We start from the raw sequence: 21,607 nt of genomic DNA, 5'->3' as shown, positions 1-21,607 counted from the left end.
ACCAAACAAAACTGAACGTTAAAATTGCCGCTTGTGGTATCCAATCCTCTTTCTATTCATAACTCACACATTGCGATTTGACGATAGGGTTTGATTGACATAGGTAATATAGAGGTTCTTAGAATTTGAAAAGCTTTCGTCTAGGCGCTTAGATGACCGTCTGGTCACAATATAGCCAATTACCATACACATTGCCGCTATTACCTATGTCTCTATAGAATCTATATAATCGCGATGAATAATTTGCAATCCAATTTGCCAAGACTTTTGAAAATTGACTTATATATTACTTCGTAAGGACAGGGCCATTGAGCAAGCAAAAATGGCACCGACTCATTGGTCCTAAAATGTATATTTAGCACCAATGCAACCTCAGTGACGCCTGGATTTCAAACGGGTCGTTCATTAGTATCTAAGAGGTGGCGCTGATTTATTTGGTTCCAAAACCGTGAAAAATTTTGTTCGCTTGGGCATATCTTGTCATTTATTTCGATGCTTTTCAAAGGTGCCACCTGTCATGTACAGAAATCGATTTCAGACGCGCTTTAGCATTGTAACGACCCAATCCTGCCTTTTTTCATCATACACACACTCGGATTTGACGATACAAGGGTCTGATTGACATAGGTAATGTGGCGGTTCTTAGAATTTGGAAAACTGATTATTTTTAGGGAAAATGTTGGCAAGAAGAATTGAAAGCTATTGAAACTTTATTGTAATTGTACCACACAGAATTCAACCTCATATATACAAGGTTTTGCATGAAAACAAAATCGTAAAATATTGGTGGGGGACAGGGGAGAATGCTTTGTTATGATTGGTGGACTCAAAAGTCACGTAGTCAAGACAATGTGCGGAATGAGGGTACCGATCGGGCTGGGCCGACTTTTATGCTAAGCAACTGCCTAAGCTTGGAGATCGGGGGTGTCCGGCTATTAGGCGTTTATAGGTGGTGGTCTGTGAATTATACCTACCGTTTTAATTGTAATTCACGAACTTTGGACTCAATTTTAGCCTATTTTTAGGTTTTTATTCGAAATGAAATCTATTCAGTGATCGTAATCATGAATTTTAGACTCAATTTCAGTACAGTTTTAAGCTGCTTTATTTTGAGATTTCAACTATTTTCCTTTTCGTTGGCACGACACATTGTAGACACTAGGTACCTATTTGTTGGATTAGCTTTTTAGGAATGTTTTTTGTAAATATTTGTGTTTATCGTGTATTGGATCAATAAATAAATGTTTTTCTAATCTATTCTATTATATTCTATTCTATTTGGAGATTTCCACTGACGCATCCTACTGTAATTGGAATTTGTATTACATTTACAAATAGACACGCGTACGCGCGCGGCGAGTGTAATGTAACGCCTTCTTAATTATTATCCGTTCAAGTCAACCCTTCAACCATTTCACATTAGCTCAACGATTTATGTTCAATTCGGAACGAGACGACAGAAATTAGATTCAGGATTTAGTATTCAAAGGGGTACAATTATATGATTATTTTAATCATCCACTTATTTCTGAATTGAACGTACGAGTATAACCAAATAACGTAAATAATCGATTTTCTACTTATGCTCACAGGTTTTTTTAAATATATATAAGGAAAAGGTGACTGACTGACTGATCTATCAACGCACAGCTCAAACTACTGGACGGATCGGACTAAAATTTGGCATGCAGTTAGCTATTGTGACGTACGCATCCGCTAAGAAAGGTTTTTTCGAAATTCAACCCCTAAGGGGGTGAATTTCGAAAAGAATTTCGAAAGGAGGGTTTTGTGTAGTCCACGCGGACGAAGTCGCGAGCATAAGCTTGTCTTTTAATAAGAGGCTTTTACATTTCTGTATGTCATCCTTAATATCGTACCCTTAAATACAAGAATGTGACACTCTGTAATAATCTGAACAAATTGGAAGCTCCGCCAGTGTTTGGGTTCGCTAATAAACTGTTAGAGACACCAACTTGCAATCAAAGTCAAAGTCAATCCAAATTATTTATTCAAAACTGACTGATGCCGGCGACTTCGTTGGATGGATTAGGTGGATTTAGATTTTTTAAATTCCATTGTGCGTACGAAATATTTACGACTATATTATGAGTATGGTGTTTAAGTCAGTGAAATTAATGAATGAATATTTATTTATTACCAGAATTATTACATTTGACTTAAATGGAGTCCTGGCTCCTAAATTAGGAGATCCCGTATCTAAAGGGCCAGTGCCTTCCCATAAATAGTGGTTGCACTTTTAAACACTTCTACGCTTTAAAGAGTTAGACAGAAGTTCGCAATATAGAGTTTAGAGTTTATGTTTTACAAGTTTTTGTTCTTGAAGCGCAAGATGAATAAATGATTTTTCTTTGTTTCTTCGGAGTAGGTACTTAAAGTAAAAAGTTTTTAAGTTTATATCTGTTTTAGTTAAAATGGAACAGTAGGTAGGTATCTACTAAAATATGAACGAAACGATGAAATCTCCCGAGAAGGGTCCCTTTGCCACAACTTTAAATAAATACAGAATTCGGAATGAAGCCCGGGTTTGGAAGGCAGGACATTAATCTAAAATTTAAGACTCTCTTGAAAGAAGTCACAAAAATAAATTTACTGGTAGGTAGGTATGTCTTTAAGCCCGTTCTACACCTGCGCGTGATATGCTGCGATTTGCGTGTTTTCTCCTCGAAAAATAATATGGGCCTGTACACTCACAAACACAACTTTCCACAGTCTAGTTCACAGTCCCTTTGTCGCGGACAATACACCCAAGGTTGGACGGGGAACGCCGCGAAACGCAAAGCGGGGAAGTTTCTCAATTTTTCGCAATCTAGTTCGCAGTCCTTTGAACGCGGACTATAAAACTGACTGAGTAAGACCACACGGTGCGTTTGCGGTGCGTTGCGGCGCCGCACCACTGTGAATCTGAGTATTGGGTGCCACACGGGCACTGCGTTGACGCTCCGCCTCGTCTCTCTGGTCCCAAGTCCGTTGCGCTTGTGGTGCGGCGCCGCAAGACGCAGAAGCGCATCGTGTAGCGTGCTACAGCGATTTCTAGGAAGGATGACGCAGCGGCGCCCCTCAGGCGCCGCACTGCACCGTCAACGCATTGTGTGGCTCATAGGACGGGGAACGCTGCAAAGCCACGAAACCATCATGCACTATATTTTGTGGTTTTCGCGGCTGTCATGTCACCTGTCGCGGCACAAAGAAGAGCGGGTTTTATTATAATATTCTATAAATACAGAATTCGGAGTGTACTTAGCCCGGGTTTGAAGTTTGAACAATTTGAAAACAAGTTGAAAAAAGATGGAAAGAAGTCGCAAAAACTTACGGGTGATATAATAATATGATAATCTTTATGTCTGGAAATTATTTAGGTAGACGGGCTTTTTCCCGCGACATTACACGTGCTTGTTATTCGACTTACTGACTGATCTATCAACGCATAGCTCAAACTACTGGACGGATTGGGCTGAAATTTGGCATGCAGATAGCTATTATGACGTAGGCATCCGCAAAGCAAAAAATTTTTTTTCAAAATTCACCCCTAAGGGGGTGAAATAGAGGTTTAAAATTTGTGTAATCCACCCGGACGAAATCGCGAGCATAAGCTAGTGTTTACTAATTATTTATTTTTATTTTTACTAATTATTTATTTATTTATTATTATGCGTTATATGCATCGATGGTTATAGGGAACCCAGATTGCTGCCATATCCTGCAAGGTTTTCTTACACTTTTTCCGCGCGAAGTCTCCGAAGCGTTGCGTCGAGGGGTTTCTCATTGAAGATCAATGAGGTTTGAAAGTGGTGGATTTATGGAGACGGATGTGTGACGCGACTGAGCCTTTTTTATGGATATTGTGTTAGGGTAACCAATCTATCCGTCGGGATAATTTGTCACAAACTCAGACCTCCCAGCAGGGTTAGCATGGGCGGGGATATAATTTTCACCCCGGGGAAAGGATAAAATCTTTATCCCCTCCGACAGCTTTATCCACTCTCCGAGCATGGGCTCACGGGTGGATATAATTATCCACAGTGAATAAAACGGGGGACTTTTCGGTTTTTGGATCTTTTCCTTTACCTTTATTGGGTTAATGGTAATTGGTATTTGGGACCTATGTTGGGGTTCCCAACCATATTCCAAACATAACCCAAACACAACCCAAACATAACACAAACACAACCCAAACATAACCCAAACACAACCCAAACATAACCTAAACCCAACAGGTACCGCGAGACATGTTTTGATTTTTAAGTTCTATGAGAATAAACTTAAACCCACGTCTAATGTCGAGGGTAAAATTGTCCCTGAATTAGGGATAAACTTCTCTTCTCCCCTGTTGCCGTGCTTTGAGAGGTGGACAAGTAAATTTTATCCCTCGTCAGTGGATATAATTGGGGGATAAAATTTTTGTCTCCTGCCCATGCTAGGGGGGCAGGGGCTCAATAGGGTATTTTACCCTTTTTTGAAAAGTGACATAAATTGAAAGTGATAATAAACTAAGTACCAAAAAATTTACAAAAATTTCATTCGAACGACAAGTGCAATAAAAATGCATTTAAACTTTTATGGGTATAGTGTTAGGGTAACCATTCTCTCCGTCGGGATATAATGTCACAAACTCACGCCTCCCAGGGGCTCAATAGGGTATTTTACCCTTTTTTGAAAAGTGCCATAAATTGAAAGTGATAATAAACTACCAAAAAAGTTACAAAAATTTTATTCGATAGATAAGTGCAATAAAAATGCATTTCAATTTTGCATTTCTAATTTCGCCGCGAAAACGCTACCCGTCATCTTTTTAGGTTAATGAGCTGGCACAAGAGCTGGCATGACGTCACACAGATTGGTAAACAACGGTGTTTTCTTATAGTAGGGGAACCCAAGAGGCTAAATAGGTATTTTAAAATTATTAAGAACTAGATGATGCCCGCGACTTCATCCGCGTGGATTCAGATTCTTTGAATCCCGTGAAAACTTTATGAGATAAAAAGTAGGTAGCCTATGTAAAGTAATTTCATAAAAATCGGTTAAACTGTTGGGCCGTGAAAAGCTAGCAGACAGACAGACAGACAGACAGACACACTTTCGCATTTATAATATTAGTATGAATACCATAAATTCAGCCGTTCATAACAATTGCGAGTGTAATAACTATTGATGCAGGTTTTCCAGATTCGACCTCAGATCTCACTCCGTCTGTATGCGTCGGCCCTTAGTCTCTAAGAGGATTACATAGAAATGGACATAGCATAACTAAATACAAACATAATATTATTCACATACGGATAAAAACAATACCCTCGTTTTTACTTCGCCGTATTCGGGTAAAAAATTGGCAATGTTTTTGTATTCCTCTCATCAGCCACTTTCATTTAATATGGGTGTATAGAGCATTAAGGTAAGGGGTGTCCAAAACAAAATTTATTTATTACTAGATGTTGCCCGCGACTTCGTTTGCGTGGATTTAGGTATTTAAAAAATCCCGTGGGAACTCTTTGATTTTCCGGAATAAAAAGTATGTCTTTCCCCGGGATGCAAGCCATAACTGTACCAAATTTCGTCAAACTCGGTTGAACGGATGGGCCGGTCAAGGCTTGCAGATAGACAGACAGACACACTTTCACATTTATAATATTAGTAATATGGATTTAATCCGCTATTTTCAAGCAGATATAAAGGCATTCCCCATAGATATGGAAAGTATCCTTTATCTATCCCCGTCCTAACATATTTTATTTTACTGTATGTCTTAAATACATACCTCAGTGCATTTCGTTGTAGGATACAACAAAATTAATTATGTGCGATTTACTCATACACCTTATCCATTCCATTCCATATTCCGTACTATACCACACTCTGCTAATATTATAAATGCGAAAGTGTGTCTGTCTGTCTGCGCGTCCCAACAATTCAGCCGATTTTGATGAAATTTGTTACCGAGTTAGCTTACATCCCGGAGAAGGACATAGGCTACTTTTTATCCCGGAAAATCAAAGGTGAGGGAGTATCGGTCCACAATTTTTTAATGCATACCTACTTTAATTATTAATATATTAATTAATTATATATTTATAATATATATTATTATAATAATTAATTATTTAGAAATTTCCTTGAAGTGTAGGTGAAAAATCACTATACAAAATAATAAAAAATATAGTAAAATATTGACAACCCTATAGTTCTGTCCCATTCTTGACCCAAAAAGCGGTCATACTGCGAGCCGAATCAAAACACACATCCTTTGATGTCCATTCTATTAGGGTTGCCTGTTATTTCAGTGCATCGGAATTTCTGGCAATATTTATCGAAAATAATTCCGAGTTATTACTGAAAGTAACCATCGGATCTGAATGGTGTTGTAAAAATAAACAATCCTTATTTACCCGACAACGGATCAGTTTCAATTTAAGTATTTTTTTACGAATATATTTTTTATTAAATAAACTTAAATCTAAGCTCTAATCTCCCGGCGAGACCACCGCAGCGAGGCATTGTACCCAAGATGCTGGCAGCATTACCTCTTTGGATGGCCAAACTAATTTTTTGACAAAGGTAGCTGCCAGCTCTTGGGTCCCCGGTTGACTCGATCACCCTTTTCGAGATTTCCTCAAAAAGAGCTCGAGCCCCCGGGCCCTAAGGTAGGCCACACCAAAAGGCACGAATATGAAGCTCCCATCGAGGTTTTCTTTAAGTAATTTATATTTGCTTATCATTATCTACAATCTACTAGCTAGTGCCCGCGACTACGCTCGCGTGGATTTAGGTTTTTAAAAATCCCATGGGAACTCTTTGATTTTCCTGGATAAAAAGTAGCCTATGTCACTCTCCGGTCTTTGACTATACCCATGCAAAAAATCACGTCAATCCGTTGCTCTGTTGCGACGTGATTGAAGGACAAACCAACAAACAAACACACTTTCGCATTTATAATAAGGGTACTGATACTCTATACTCTATACGCACTAAGCTATCACGGCTTTGAAAATTCACTTAATAAATATTATGACATACGAAATGACGATTGTATTTACAAGCGAAGTGAGCGAGGCCGCGCAAACAACCCGACGTTACCCACCAATTACCCGATATTGTCTAGTTTATTTCTGGTTTGGGCCCGGCTTTGACGCAATGTCTCTTAGAGATACTTTCCATTGTTGAATTCCGATTATTTAATCGTCCGATTTTTTTCCGTCCGTCTTTTGTGTCTAGAAACGCTATCCTCATTGCTAATGAAACTAGTGATCCCTCGGGAACACACTAGACCTAGGGAACAAGGAAAATGTTGCTGGGCTATATTCAAACTATGACACAACTGACGATTGACAATCGTTATAGACAGTAACTGTTTTACCGTCAAATATAACTTACATCATACATAACACAATTTTGCTCTTCTTTCTTCTTAGACCTTAGCTTCGTCTGGTATCCTCAACCGGAAGCTATGAGGAGCTTCAATTTATTTTGGAACTCATAAAATCCACTCTATCTGTCCTCTGACCGCATCCATGTTCAAGATAATGCCCAATGTCCACAGTTGGACATAGTCATTATTTATCCACCTAGTGGAGGGTCTCATCATCGTCATCACTAACCCATCGCCAGCCTGAGCATGGGTTTCCTATCAGAATGAGAAGAGTTTAGCCATAGTAAATCATGCCTGGCGAATTGCAAATTTGCAGACTCACACACCTTTTAGAACATTTGGAAGGTTTGCCAAATAGCAGTTTTGAAAGAAAGAAAGAAAAATATTGTTTAATCAAGGTCGTATTAAAATTATTGTAATTAAACATTTAAGTATAAATACTAATGTAAACTCTTTATTTGTCTGTGAGACCAGTAGGGCGATTGTCTAAAACTTGCATCAATCATTATTACAAACTCAATTGTTCTGATTGGCTGAGTTTGTGCGATTCTTGTTGCAACAATGCATTATGGCCAACAGTGAGCGAGCATTAACCAATCAGAGATGATTGCGATCGTGACATTGTAGTTGTCAAACAACCGCGGTTCCAATGTTTTTTTTACTGGTACCCATATTGAACTATCAAGTGACGTTACGTTATAATATAACCGGTAACTACTTACAATGGAAACAGACTGTTATTGACTGACATCTTTATAAGGGCTGTAAGTGGTTTCATATTATGACCGGCCATTTGTCCACGATACCATCTATAATCTTCTTTATGAGGTTTTAAACTGTAAAAAAACTACCTACTTCTTTAATAGTCTTCTTTGATGAACTTTGCCGCTGCCTTACGCGACGTTCTATTCCCATTAGATATTAGAGTATGTTAAAGAAGTTTTTAGACGCAGCAGTTTTATAGTGCATTCAATATTAACTGGCGTGTTTCCAATTGAGACCGTCATTAACAATAGGATTAAGTCGTGGCGGGTGAATTCAAAAATATCAACACTATGAGGTGCAACCGGCTCCCTCCTTTGAATGGGCTGTATGAGTGTGTGGCTTATTATCCCTATTGTTTACGTGGCATCTCGAATGTAATCCTATTGTTATTGCTAATGACGGTCTCAAGTGGAAACACGCCAGTTTATTTTGAATGCACTATATCTGCAAGTAGGTATGTTATCAGTTTATCCTTATAAACTTGAATGATATTCACTATTCAATTGGAGCTGCTCGTATTGTCCGTGTTGAGAATATCGTTTTTACGCAAATGAGCATCGCTGGTCACTTTCTCTATTGAAAATATCCTCGCCATTTTGTAATCAGCTCACACGGTGTTTTTAGGGGTCGTACCCAAAGGACAGCCCTACTATAATATAACATTACTAGCTGATGCCCGCGACTTCGTACGCGTGGATTTAGGTTTTTAAAAATTCCATGGGAACTCTTATAAACAGTAGCCTGTGTCACTCTCCAGGTCTTTAACTATACCCATGCAAAAAACATGTCGATATGTTGCTCCGTTGCGACGTGATTGAAGAATTTTTGCTAGAACATCTTTTAAACTCAATTTATAATTATTTCGGATTACCAAAATCCGAAAGAAATTGAATTCGTGCGGGGCGCGCCGCGTTTTCTCGCTTCCACCTCCTCTGCTTCACCCCCTCAAATACCTAAAAAACTTCTATTCAGAGCGCCTTAATCAATCACCTTTAAATGAAATTAAATCCACTTCAGCCATTTTATAAAGAACTTGCACGCGAACAAAGTTGGACTTGAGAAAATAAACAAATTATGCCGCCATTAGAGAAGTCCTTCCATAAATTGCCCTGTAAACTGTCCAGCTATTTGCAGCTAACAGCAGTTTATTTCTAGCCCTGCAATCAGGGTTGCCACTAGTTATAGTAACAATAGGGATGATGACTACTAGTCAAATGAGCGACTTTTTATCAAACGTCAAAACGCTGCTTAGTGAGAGAGGGAGCTTGTATGAAATACATTAATAGGTTAGGAATAGGTATAGGGCGAGTCAGTTATATCACGAAATGTAAACAAAGTTGCACAGCAAGAACAAAGCAAGATTTTAATTAAAGCGTCAAAATGGAATTTGCTAGACAATTTTGACCACAGTGGGTTTGACCCTTAGACCAAGTAGATTAAATTGTAAGTAGATACAATACATAATTTAATTTGACCTAAATTATTGTTCTGTTAGCTAACCCAAGATAGTTTGTTAGTGTTTTTGTTGTAACCCTTCTCATTCTGAGAGGAGACCTTTACTCAGTATTGGGCTGGCAATGGGTTAAGATGACGATGATGATGATTTTGTTACATTGTTGAGAACTTATTACTTACTTTGAATCTCCCTGAGGCAGCTCTCTAGCGCCGGGCGCCGTGTGAGCGCAATGTGTGCGAAGTTTTGGGTTCAACTCCAGGCAAAACGGATGGATATAGATAAAGATCTGAACGGTGACAAGGGCTACGTTTTATCCCGGAGAATCAAAGAGTTCCCACGGGTTTTTCAAAAACCTAAATTCACGTGGACGAAGTCGCGGGCATCAACTAGTACAATATAAACATGTGTAATGAATTGCGGATTTTATCTTTTAGCTTATCCATTCGTACCCTCTTTAAAAACTTCAAAAGGCCGGATTCAAATGTGAAAGCTCATAGCTTTTTTTGGCAGCCCTATGTATGCCCTTTTAATATTCATTATCAGGCAAACACTTTTTATTTGGCTCCATTTACGCTTTATTTTCCTTATGTCTCTACATTGCCTATTACGGAAAATTCGGCGCTTGAATATACCTATAGCACGCGACAGATTGAAATGGCAATCGGGGAGGGAATGCCCCGCACATCTCCCGCGCTAACCCGGTGAGCGTGGGTGACGTGCGGGTGAGCGGGGTGTATGTCCCCCCCATACCCCCCATACCCCGATTGTCATCTCAACCTGTCGCGGACTATACTACTTACTTATATTTCGTGTAGGTAACTGATGACAAACATTTTGGAGAATTATGGAGGTTTCCTCACGGTTTTCCTTCACCGTAAAAGCAAATTTGACGCGCATTGCTCCGAAAAGTTAGAGTTGCGTACCCGGAATCAAACCCCCGACCTCCCAAATAATCACTTAACTACTAGGTAGCACTGCTCAAAGGTGTATGAAGTCTGCCAAACCGCAGTGTGCCAGCGCGGCAGACTTTGTCCAAAACCCTTCTCATCTTGAGATACCCTCAGATTCTTAATCAATCATCATCAATACTTATAATAAAACTGTAACAGGTCAAATTCTGTACATTGAAGATATTTTGAAAATTTTTTTTCGAGGGCACTCTATAATCGATACTGAACCCAAAACTGTAATTTTTTTCATTTTTGTCTGTCTGTCTGTCTGTCTGTCTGTCTGTATCACGGCCGCGCATCACGCTGAAACTACTGAATGGATTCCAATGAAACTTGGTACGATTTGAGGTCATACTATGAGGAAGAATATAGGATACTTTTTATCCCGAAATTCAGCATGGTTCCCGTAGGAGAGGGGACGAAAGTTAAAATGTATACTGAGTTGTAATTCATTAACGCGTTGTCCGATTTCATTCATTCTTTTTTTGTTAGAAAGGGGATATTTTAAAGATTGTTCCGTAAATATTTCAAGGTCATCGGTTTTTAACCGACTGTCAAAAAGGAGGTGGTTCTTTTTTCTACATCGATTTTTTCGAGGTTTCTGGACCGAATTGCAATTTTTTTTTTTAAATAACAAAAAAGTTTACGTCGTGGTCACATAAAAAATTCTGGATTCAACTCCTTAATCCTGATGCTGCAGGGTTACTGCCCGCCTGGGTTATCAAGATTCAGGAAGTGTTCATAGTGAATTCATATTGTAGGTACCAAGCAACGACAACAATCCCGAAAAATCAAAGAGTTCCCGCGGGATTTTAAAAAACGTAAATCCACGCGGACGAAGTCGCAGGAATCAGCTAGTCTTCTAAATATACCTATAAAAAGAAAAGGTGACTGACTGACTGACTGACTGATCTATCAACGCACAGCTCAAACTACCGGACGGATCGGGCTGAAATTTGGCATGCAGATATTATGACGTAGGCATCCGCTAAAAAAGAATGTTTTGAAAATTTAACCCCTAAGGGGGTAAAATAGGGGGTTGAAATTTGTGTAGTCCACGCGGACGAAGTCGCGAGCATTACTAGTAGTAAAACAGTTGAACCGATTTTGTCTGATCCGTATTGTAGGTGCAGGATAGTTGGTGTTGGCTACTTTTATCCCATGGATAAAGGGATTTTTAAAAACCTAAATCCACACGGATGAAGTTATAGGCAAAATTTAGTCCAGGGTTGTTCATAATATAATCTAAGCGTTTTAGTATAATAAGTAACCCAGTTATTATTTTTTAACTATCCGATATCATGAAAAGATTACTCTTCATTAATACATTCATTCTCTTTTTGTTTCAGGTATGATTGCGGTGCCAAAGAAAAGATGTCCAAACATACAAAAATCGTAAACAGTACCACCGCAACCAACCACTGAACTGTACCTGCCATGACATCCGAGGAACCGATCGATGTGGTCGCAAAGAAGGCTGACGCTAAAAAACCAAATGCAAATTTCCCCGACGACAATCCTGAAACCAAACCGGATAAACACCAAGAACACCTCAAACGTACACATCAATTAATGCAACTAGTGTACGAGCTACCAGACGAACTAGAAACAGTCTCAGAAAACAACAACATGCTTAAAGAAAACCCACCGATAACTATAGTCGAAATCACGGAACAGAATGGTTGTGAAACTGAATTAGATAGTGCGAGATGTGATAGTGATTATTTCCAAGAGTCTAGTCCCGATTTAGGCAATAAGGTCGTATACGACGTGTTAGAAACTAACGAACTATTAATGCAATGTACTGATGAGTTCAAAGAGGTTATAGATAGGACTTCCCCTGATGATACGACGGATGAGGACTTGCTAGAGTTGAAATCTTTATTGGACAGTAAGCCAAAGTTACTGGAGAGGTATATAAGGGAGTGTGCAAGTGTAGATGAAGTGAATAGGTTACATAAAATAACTTCTTGCGGTTCGTTGTCACCGAGGCCACATCACGAAGCAAGGAGTACGTCGGTTACATCAGATCTCTTCCAGTTATGGCTGTCTTCGTCGCCGGTTAAGGTGAGTGAATAGTGTGATAATAGTTTTATTATTTCACGTTTCAAGGTCACTGTAATTGAATTATCAACCTTACTGACTGATAAACAACTCAAAGTGACTACACTAGTTGGTACAAAAGATTGAAAGATGATAATTTAATTATAATAATTTGAGTATTTTAGACCACCACCATGAAAGGGTTTGCTGTAATTTGAAAGCCCCAAACGATGCGGGGACGGGACAGCTTAGAACTAGTACCGTGGCAACTCCCTGCTAGACACCCTTAAGTATTAGGTGTCTGGCAGGGGGTTGCCATGTTACTAAGAGTCTGGCGATGCGTGACGTGATTTCTAATACTATTTCGAAGAAATTTTAAAAAATATTAGACTTTATACTTCGACGAAAGATTTTATAAGTTTTTAGGGTTCCTTATCACAAAAGGAAAAATGGAACACTTATAGGATCACTTTGTTGGATGTCTGTCTGTCTGTCGGTCTGTCAAGAAACCTACAGGGTACTTCCCGTTGACCTAGAATCATGAAATTTGGCAGGTAGGTAGTTCTTATAGCTGACATTTGGGAAAAATCTGAAAACCGTGAATTTGTGGTTACATCACACAAAAAAATGTAATTGTGGTCATGAACTAATAATTAGGTAGTATTTTCAATTTTCTAAGTAATATAACGATATCAAGTGGGGTATCATAATATGAAAGGTCTTCACCTGTGCATTCTAAAACAGATTTTTATGTATCATAGTTTTTGAATTATCCTGCAAAATGTCGAAAAAATACGACTGTAGTACGGAACCCTCGTTGCGCGAGCCTGATTCGCACTTGGCCGGTTTTTGTTGTCCATGATCCATGCTTTATCGTTTGCTGATCGTTCCTCCCTGTGTTGGGGACAATTCGCAGAGAAACTTTCAGCTTTTATAAAATAACGAAGATCTCCCCCTCACAACTCTAGTCTATTATATTTACGAAAATGTGTCGTGTCTGTCTGCTAGATTTTCATGTCGCATCCGAATAACCAATTTAAACGAAATTTGGTACAGAGATAGCGCTTGCATCTCGAGGAAGGAAGGTATTATAAATATTGGTCCCTGAAAATCAAAGAGTTCCCACGGGATTAAAAAAAACTAAATCCCCATGGACGAAGTTGCGGGCATCATCTACTCGGTACAGAGATAACTTGCATTCTAGAGAAGAACATAGTGCCCGGCAAACAACTTGGACATGAAGCAGCGTAGTGGGAGAAAGTTGGCGAATACGGGAAGCGAAAATCGACATAATATCCACCAACCGCGTGCACTCGCGTCGACTGATCAACCAATTGTTTGCTAGGATATTTAACTTATCCCGGTAAATCAAGTTTCCAAGGGATTTTTTAAGGAAGCAAAAATTACGCTATTTAAAGCTTACTGTCAAACCTTCTACACGGGGGGCCTGTGGACTAACTACACTCAAAAGGCACTCGACACGCTGAGGGTGCAATACAACAATGGTTTCAGGATACTGTTGGGCTTGCCGCGGTTTTGTTCGGCGTCAGGCATGTTTGCAGAAGCACGAACGGATGATTTCTATGCCATAATAAGGAAAAGGACGTCATCCATCCTGGCAAGGCTGCGTTCGAGCTCCAACAGTATCCTGAATATGATGGCGGGAAAGCTGGATACGCCAATTCTCCAGCATTTCATTCAAGTTCTCCGTCTTGTCTTCCTCGTCCGGTCAACACTGCGTATTTACCGGACGAGGGCTTGAAAGTGATCCCAAAATCTAATTGTTTGCGCCCTATTATGATAGCTGCTGTAAAAATAAAATAATAATAAAATGTTTATACTAACATAGTTTTTTAAGCATTATATCTGTACTAACAAAATATGGGTCCCTGTTGCCTTATTAAATAAAGAATTTATTTATTATTATTTATTTAAAAACATAAATCCACGCTGACGAAGTCGCGGGCGTCATCTATGATCTAGCTTATAATATTTGTATTGATATGGATTGTAGGCGTTATGTAAATGAATTATCCACTCTAGAGAATCCACTAGTAACGTTAATATTGATAACACAGTGTATGGAAGTGCTCGGGGCTTTCAAACATTATCAGATGCTCGAGACTCGAGAGTGAAGCACTGGTGATAGCTTATCTGTTTACTGGCTCTGCGCTGCACTCAAATCGCTACGCCAATCTATACAAATCTAAATAAAACGAAAAGATTGACTGACTGACTGACTGATCTATCAATGCACAGCTCAAACTACGGGACGGATCAGGCTGAAATTTGGCATGCAGATAGCTATTAGATAGGTAGATTTAAATACTTTTTTGCATACAAAATATTGGACAAACATGTCAAAAAAAAAAACGGCCAAGTGCGAGTCAGGCTCGCGCAACGAGGGTTCCGTACCACAGTCGTATTTTTTCGACGTTTTGCACGATAATTCAAAAAACTATAATGCATAAAAATATAAATAAAAATAAAAATCTGTTTTAGAATGCACAGATGAAGCCCTTTCATATGATACCCCACTTGATATAGTTATCTTACTTCGAAAATTGAAAATACTAATATGAGTACATGACCACAATTTTTTTTTGTGTGATATAAGCCTAAATTCACGGTTTTCAGATTTTTCTCCTAATGTCTGCTATAAGGCCAACCTATCTGCCAAATTTCATGATTCTAGGTCAACGGGAAGTACCATGTAGGTTTCTTGACAGACCGACAGACAGACAACAAAGTGATCCTATAAGGGTTCCGTTTTTCGTTTTGAGTTACGGAACCCTAAAAACAAAGAAACTAAAAAATCAATTGTATGCAAAGGCGGCCTTATTGCTCAGAGCGAACTCTACTAGGCAACCTTATGCTATTATGACGTAGACATCCGCTTAGAAACTATTTTTGAAAATTCAATCCCTAAAGGGGTAAAACAGGGGTTCGGTGTAGTCCACGCGGACGAAGTCGCGGACATAAGCAAGTATTAGTATAGAATATAGATGTAGACAAGGAATATTATTAGTATATATATATATTTTTTTTAAAGAATATTAGCCATGTTAAATGACTAATATTCCCCTTTCCTCTCCAACTAAGCGTCAAGCTTGTGCTAGGAGTAGGTACAACAATAGTGCAACGGGCGGGGTTTGAACCGTCGACCTTTCGGTTTTCAGTCCACTTCTTTACCAGTTGAGCTATTGAGGAGAGATAATAAGTATTATAAGCTCGAAGCTATTTACGCCACAATCACGTATCGCGTTACACTACACTTCATAATGTCATACACAATGGAGCTTTTATATTCTATGACAACTTTACATTCATTTTCACCTCACGTGTCAGGAGGTCATAATTATCACGGCCCCTATTGAGCATTTTGAACTGCACCCCCTCACCGATTTTCAAAAATTCCACTCGAGCGAAGCCGGGACGGGTCAGCTAGTTATGATACAATCTTTTTTTTTAATAATAAATATTAGCCATGTTAAATGACTAATATTCCCCTTTCCTCTCCAACTAAGCGTGAAGCTTGTGCTAGGAGTAGGTACGACAATAGTGCAACGGGCGGGGTTTGAACCGTCGACCTTTCGGTTTTCAGTCCACTCCTTTACCAGTTGAGCTATTGAGGAGAGATAATAAGTATTATAAGCTCGAAGCTATTTACGCCACAATCACGTATCGCGTTACACTACACGTCATAATGTTGTACACAATGGAGCTTTCATATTCTATGAAACAACTTTACATTCATTTTCACCTTACGTGTCAGGAGGTCATAATTATCACGGCCCCTATTGAGCATTTTGAACTGCACCCCCTCACCGATTTTCAAAAATTCCACTCGAGCGAAGCCGGGACGGGTCAGCTAGTTATGATACAATCTTTTTTTTTAATAATAAATATTAGCCATGTTAAATGATTAATATTCCCCTTTCCTCTCCAACTAAGCGTCAAGCTTGGGCTAAGAGTAGGTACGACAGTAGTGCAACGGGCGGGGTTTGAACCGTCGACATTTCGGTTTTCAGTCCACTCCTTTACCAGTTGAGCTATTGAGGCTCTATCCCCGAGGAACCGGGATAATAACCGGTGAACTGCGAGTCGGACTGGCACACGTAGGGTCCCGTACCATCGTACAAAATATAACATTTTTTAATTTATTTTTGTGATGTAACCACAAATTCACGGTTTTCAGATTTTTCCCTTTACTTGTGGTATTATAAGACAATGCTGCCTCCTAAATTTCATAAATTCTAGGTCAACGGGTAGTATCCTATAGGTTTTGATTCCTTTGACTAGCCTTGACGGACAGACAACGAAGTGATTCTATAAGGGTTCTTTTTTTGTAGATACGGAACTCTAAAAATTACCTACTATTCACTGCTACCCGTGTGAAGTCGTATTATAGCAGTTACCAGTTTATTATGTAGGTTAAGCTTTTAGAAGTTCCCTAGCCTATAGTTGGCGGGCTCAGGAAAATAAACTTTCGCATGCAGTGCCAAGTGCTTTTGAGCAGTTTCTAAACACGGCATGGCTTTACAAATACTATATGAATGAATGAAAATGACAATATCAATGAAAATATAATGTGATACCTCGCGTAGTCTGTAGGAAGCTTAAAAATAGCGTACCTGTTGTTATCACCTACCTATAGTCCGCGACAGGTTGAGTTGGCAATCGGGTTATGAGGCGGGGGGGCGCCCCGCACCCCCGCATGCCACCCGCACTGAGTTGGCACGGGGACTGTGCGGGTATGCGGGTCGTTCCCACCCCGATTGCCATCTCGATCTATCGCGTACTATACTTAGAAATACATAACTTCGAAAAGTTAAGGGTGTGTGTCCGATCCTGAATCCCCGACCTCTCGAATAAGAGGCGGTTGTCTTAACCACTAAACTATCACGGCCTGTATTCTAAATACAGATATGATAACTTTATTTTATCAGAGAAACAGTCTGACGCCAAAAATAAAAAAAAGTTTCTTTCGCGTCAATTTCCGGGACACTTCGCTCCGAAACAACAGGAAATGAGTCGCTACGTAAATCGCATTTTCTTCTCCCAGCGCTCTCGCCTCTCTGTGCATTTCTCATTTAGTTAATGGAAAATGTTAACTACCCTTGATTTACTTTTGAAACCCTTGCAACCGTTTCTTTTTAGGGTTAGGTATCTGCAGAGAAATTAAGCAAAGAACCTAAATTGTGTTTTGACTAAGTAGGTAAGAATAGTACGTATGTGCAATTTTAATGTAAGTGTGTAACGGTAAAGTGTAAGTACCCAGTTAGTTTGTCAGTCAATAAAAGGCTTATTTATTTATTTATTTATCTGCAGAGAAAAACCGATCAAGTGCGAGTCGGACTCGCACACGAAGGGTTCTGTACCACAACTTCCTGCATTTTATGCGTGTTGACACAATATACGTGTTTATGCGTGTTGACATAATAATGAACGTCCTGCATTTTATGCGTGTTGACATAATAATAAACGTCCTGCATTTTATGCGTGTTGACACAATATACGTGTTTATGCATGTTGACATAATAATAAACGTCCTGCATTTTATGCGTGTTGACACAATATACGTGTTTATGCGTGTTGACATAATAATGAACGTCCTGCATTTTATGCGTGTTGACACAATATACGTGTTTATGCGTGTTGACATAATAATAAACGTTCTGCATTTTATGCGTGTTGACACAATATACGTGTTTATGCGTGTTGACATAATAATAAACGTCCTGCATTTTATGCGTGTTGACACAATATACGTGTTTATGCGTGTTGACATAATAATGAACGTCTTGCGTTTTATGCGTGTTGTCACAATATATGTATGATGCTAGACTAGACATGCCGGGCTGTAGATGCACCTATTTGGGGTGGTGTCACAGATGAAAATGTTACATATAACACCAGTGTGCCTTATACTATTGCCACTAATTATTATCATAGGTATAGTCCGCGAAAGGTTGAGATGGAAATCGAGGTGTTAGGCGAGGGGACGCCTGGCACACCCGCACCTTACTCGCGCTCGCCCGCACCGGAATAGCGCGGGAGCTGTGCGGATGTGCGGGGCGTTCCCTCCCCGATTGACATCTCGAGCTGTCGCGTATAAGTACCTACTACCTATACCCACCTATTTGGTAGCTAATAGCTAAAGAGCTAGTACTATCGGGTGTCCATGTACATCCCAGAGCTTTTAAGTTTAGAGAGCCGTAGCGCACAAGCTTTTAAGTACTTACAGGAGACACTTCAAACATAATTTTCTTTTATGCAGGGTTTCTGAATCTATACAGGTACCTACCTACCTACCTAACTACAGTATGCGGCAGAAACTAATGTACATCGACTTTGAATAGCGTTGTCTCTGTCGTTGAAACCGACAAAACGTCATATTATAGGTATGAGTGGCAGATACAACGCTCTACAAAGCCGAAATGTCATTCTAAAGGCTGATGTACATTACTTTATGCCGCGTACTGTAAGTGACTAAAGTATCTTGTCCGCTTTGCTCAAAAAAAACCTCCGGTCTTTCTAAAAATTTTTTTTTACTTTTATCCTCTATTAAATCCTTAAGGAGTGGAATTCTTAATCACGTCGATTAATTGCTGCTCCGTTGCGACGTGATTAAAGGACAAACCAACAAACGAACACACTTTCGCATTTATAATATGGGCAGTGACGGATAAAGCAATAGCTACAATACCGACTGCTGTGAGAAGTGTCGCGTAAGCCCTAATCCCTGCTAATAATGACTTAGATCGCGCTAACGACTTGCCGTTTGTTATCCCTTAATGACTAGAATGAATTAACATTCATTGGCATTCGAGCTGCGCTCATTTACATTGAGAAGTCTCGGGTAGCCACGATTATCGTTCCGATACGATACCGCGTAGAAACCGAATACGGGTATCATGTTCAACCCATCGCCGGCTCACTACTGAGCACGAGTCTCTTCTCAGAATGAACAGTCAGGGGTACAGTCTTGAGTCTACCACGCTGGCCAATGCGGATTGGCAGACTTCACACACCTTCGAGAGCATTATGGAGAGTTCTCCAGGCACACAGGTTTCCTCACGATGTTTTCCCTTCACCGTTAAAACAAGTGCTATTATAACTTTCAAAAGTTAAGAGGTGCGTAGGTCGAACCTCCAACCTCCCGAAAAGAAGTTAGGCTATCTCCGCTTTAGGCTATGTATTATAATTGAAGTAAACAATAGGTACAATAGTAACTACTGTGAGAAGTGTCCTATATAAGCGCTAATCCCTGCTAATAATGACTTAGATCGCGCTAACGACTTGCCGTTTGTTATCCCTTAATGACTAGAATGAATTAACATTCATTGGCATTCGAGCTGCGCTCATTTACATTGAGAAGTCTCGTGTAGCCACGATTATCGTTCCGATATGATACCGCGTAGAAACCGAATACGGGTATCATGTTCAACCCATCGCCGGCTCACTACTGAGCACGAGTCTCTTCTCAGAATGAACAGTCAGGGGTACAGTCTTGAGTCTACCACGCTGGCCAATGCGGATTGGCAGACTTCACACACCTTCGAGAGCATTATGGAGAGTTCTCCAGGCACACAGGTTTCCTCACGATGTTTTCCCTTCACCGTTAAAACAAGTGCTATTATAACTTTCAAAAGTTAAGAGGTGCGTAGGTCGAACCTCCAACCTCCCGAAAAGAAGTTAGGCTATCTCCGCTTTAGGCTATGTATTATAATTGAAGTAAACAATAGGTACAATAGTAACTACTGTGAGAAGTGTCCTATATAAGCGCTAATCCCTGCTAATAATGACTTAGATCGCGCTAACGACTTGCCGTTTGTTATCCCTTAATGACTAGAATGAATTAACATTCATTGGCATTCGAGCTGCGCTCATTTACATTGAGAAGTCTCGTGTAGCCACGATTATCGTTCCGATACGATACCGCGTAGAAACCGAATACGGGTATCATGTTCAACCCATCGCCGGCTCACTACTGAGCACGAGTCTCTTCTCAGAATGAACAGTCAGGGGTACAGTCTTGAGTCTACCACGCTGGCCAATGCGGATTGGCAGACTTCACACACCTTCGAGAGCATTATGGAGAGTTCTCCAGGCACACAGGTTTCCTCACGATGTTTTCCCTTCACCGTTAAAACAAGTGCTATTATAACTTTCAAAAGTTAAGAGGTGCGTAGGTCGAACCTCCAACCTCCCGAAAAGAAGTTAGGCTATCTCCGCTTTAGGCTATGTATTAGGATTGAATAGTAAGCAATAGGTACAATAGTAACTACTGTGAGAAGTGTCCTATAAGCCCTAATTCCTGCTAATAATGACTTAGATCGCGCTAACGACTTGCCGTTTGTTATCCCTTAATGACTAGAATGAATTAACATTCATTGGCATTCGAGCTGCGCTCATTTACATTGAGAAGTCTCGTGTAGCCACGATTATCGTTCCGATATGATACCGCGTAGAAACCGAATACGGGTATCATGTTCAACCCATCGCCGGCTCACTACTGAGCACGAGTCTCTTCTCAGAATGAACAGTCAGGGGTACAGTCTTGAGTCTACCACGCTGGCCAATGCGGATTGGCAGACTTCACACACCTTCGAGAGCATTATGGAGAGTTCTCCAGGCACACAGGTTTCCTCACGATGTTTTCCCTTCACCGTTAAAACAAGTGCTATTATAACTTTCAAAAGTTAAGAGGTGCGTAGGTCGAACCTCCAACCTCCCGAAAAGAAGTTAGGATATCTCCGCTTTAGGCTATGTATTATAATTGAAGTAAACAATAGGTACAATAGTAACTATTGTGAGAAGTGTCCTATATAAGCGCTAATCCCTGCTAATAATGACTTAGATCGCGCTAACGACTTGCCGTTTGTTATCCCTTAATGACTAGAATGAATTAACATTCATTGGCATTCGAGCTGTGCTCATTTACATTGAGAAGGCTCGGGTAGCCACGATTATCGTTCCGATACGATACCGCGTAGAAACCGAATACGG

General features: G+C 39.9%; 1 protein-coding gene across 1 annotated transcript in view; it reads left to right on the top strand.

Moving 5' to 3' along the window:
* The window catches only part of LOC117993703 (cGMP-specific 3',5'-cyclic phosphodiesterase-like), a 74,886-nt gene that overhangs the window by 11,532 nt on the left and 41,747 nt on the right, over positions 1 to 21,607 (top strand). The window contains exon 2 of the mRNA XM_034981515.2: positions 11,902 to 12,619. Coding sequence (XP_034837406.1) covers positions 11,990 to 12,619 — 630 coding nt within the window. The 5' untranslated portion in view covers positions 11,902 to 11,989. The remainder of the gene's footprint in view (positions 1 to 11,901; positions 12,620 to 21,607) is intronic.

The sequence above is a fragment of the Maniola hyperantus genome, chromosome 24 (assembly GCF_902806685.2).
Source record: "Maniola hyperantus chromosome 24, iAphHyp1.2, whole genome shotgun sequence".
In the NCBI taxonomy this organism is placed as follows: Eukaryota; Metazoa; Arthropoda; class Insecta; order Lepidoptera; family Nymphalidae; genus Maniola; species Maniola hyperantus.
Note: the sequence above shows the minus strand (reverse complement) of the source record. Positions and strands in the feature narration are given on the sequence as shown.